The sequence below is a fragment of the Trypanosoma equiperdum genome (assembly GCF_001457755.1).
Source record: "Trypanosoma equiperdum strain OVI genome assembly, contig: ctg_1033, whole genome shotgun sequence".
Lineage (NCBI taxonomy): Eukaryota > Euglenozoa > Kinetoplastea > Trypanosomatida > Trypanosomatidae > Trypanosoma > Trypanosoma equiperdum.
In genome coordinates this window covers 976-2144 of record NW_027122987.1, presented here as the reverse complement: position 1 = coordinate 2144, position 1169 = coordinate 976, and the positions used below count along the sequence as shown (strand labels likewise).

Here is a 1169-nt window from a genome sequence, read left to right as displayed (position 1 = left end):
TTGTGCAGTCTGTTTCTTGCTGCGGCTTGGAGTTAGCTGTGTTTGTTGTGCTAGCTGGGGCATGTGCGTGGGCCGGTTTGGGCCGGCGGTTTGCGTGAGTTGCTATCTTAGACACTAATCTCTTTAGCCGGTTGAGTTCATCCGTTGCTAGCTTGTTAGCTGCGTTTTGTTGCTCTCTCTGTTGTAGCCATTGCGCTACAGTTTTCATTTTTTTCAACCAGAGTATTTTGTTAAAGTCAACGATGTCCGTGGTCGCTGCGTTTTGGTACTTTATGCATGCACCGGTATTTGATCCGTCGCAGGTGCCCACCGGTTCTCCTAGCATGATGGTTGTCAAAGTGCCTGTTAGTTTACTTTCGATGGCTTCTGCTGCTGCTGTCGCTTTCTGCGCTGAGATTGTATTGGCGCTCCTTTGTTGGCACATTTTTCGTAGGTTGTTGTAAGTGCCGCTGTTTGGCTCCCCGGAGACGTTCCAGGTTGGATGGGTATATTCTGGTATACACGGTTTGTTGCCTCGGCCGTTTGGCACCACGCAGAGGCAAAATAGGGCGCCGAGCGCTGTTTTCGCTGCCGCTGTTGAGCCGGCGTTGCACGCTGCGTCGTAGTTCTGTCCTGGTGTGGCAAACGCCTTGGTTCCATCAGTGTGCGCTGCGCCTGTTTGTGGGTCGCCTGTCAGTGCATCTCTCAGCTCCTTTATTATGTCGTCGTCGGTTTTGGTTTCTTCGCTGTTTGCTACCGCCGAGTAGACGTCGAACGCTGTATCTGCGATTTGGCTGATTTCAACACTAATTTCTCGGATCTGACTGTCTGCTGCTGTGTCTAGTCCGTGCTCTTTTTTTATTTTGTCTGCCGCACCTTTGCTGTTGGTAGCTACAGCTGCAGTTGTCCACGTCGACCATTTTTTTTTCCAGTCGTCGTTGAGGTTCGCCGGTTGCTCTGCCGCTGTTAGTGGTGCGCCGTCCTTCCCCGGCTTGCATAAAGCTTTCTGCCAGCTTTCATCTGCTAAGGTCATGTTGAGGCTGTATATTTCTGTGGGTGGTTTAGGCTTGCTAACAATGGGTGGGTCAATTGTTATCGCTCCATCTCCAAGCTGTAATGCCGAACAAATGGAGTGGAAAGTCGCTGCATTGACGCCGTTGGTAGGCGCTGCGTTGGCTCGTAGTGTTATT

The 1169-nt window shown here is 51.2% G+C and overlaps 1 pseudogene across 1 annotated transcript; it reads right to left on the bottom strand.

Annotated features, from left to right (window-relative positions):
- Positions 1-4: 4 nt before the first annotated feature.
- Positions 5-1156, bottom strand: TEOVI_000635600:pseudogene (annotated as a pseudogene). Its single transcript has one exon. A coding segment is annotated over exon 1 (1152 nt).
- Between the last annotated feature and the right edge of the window lie 13 nt (positions 1157-1169).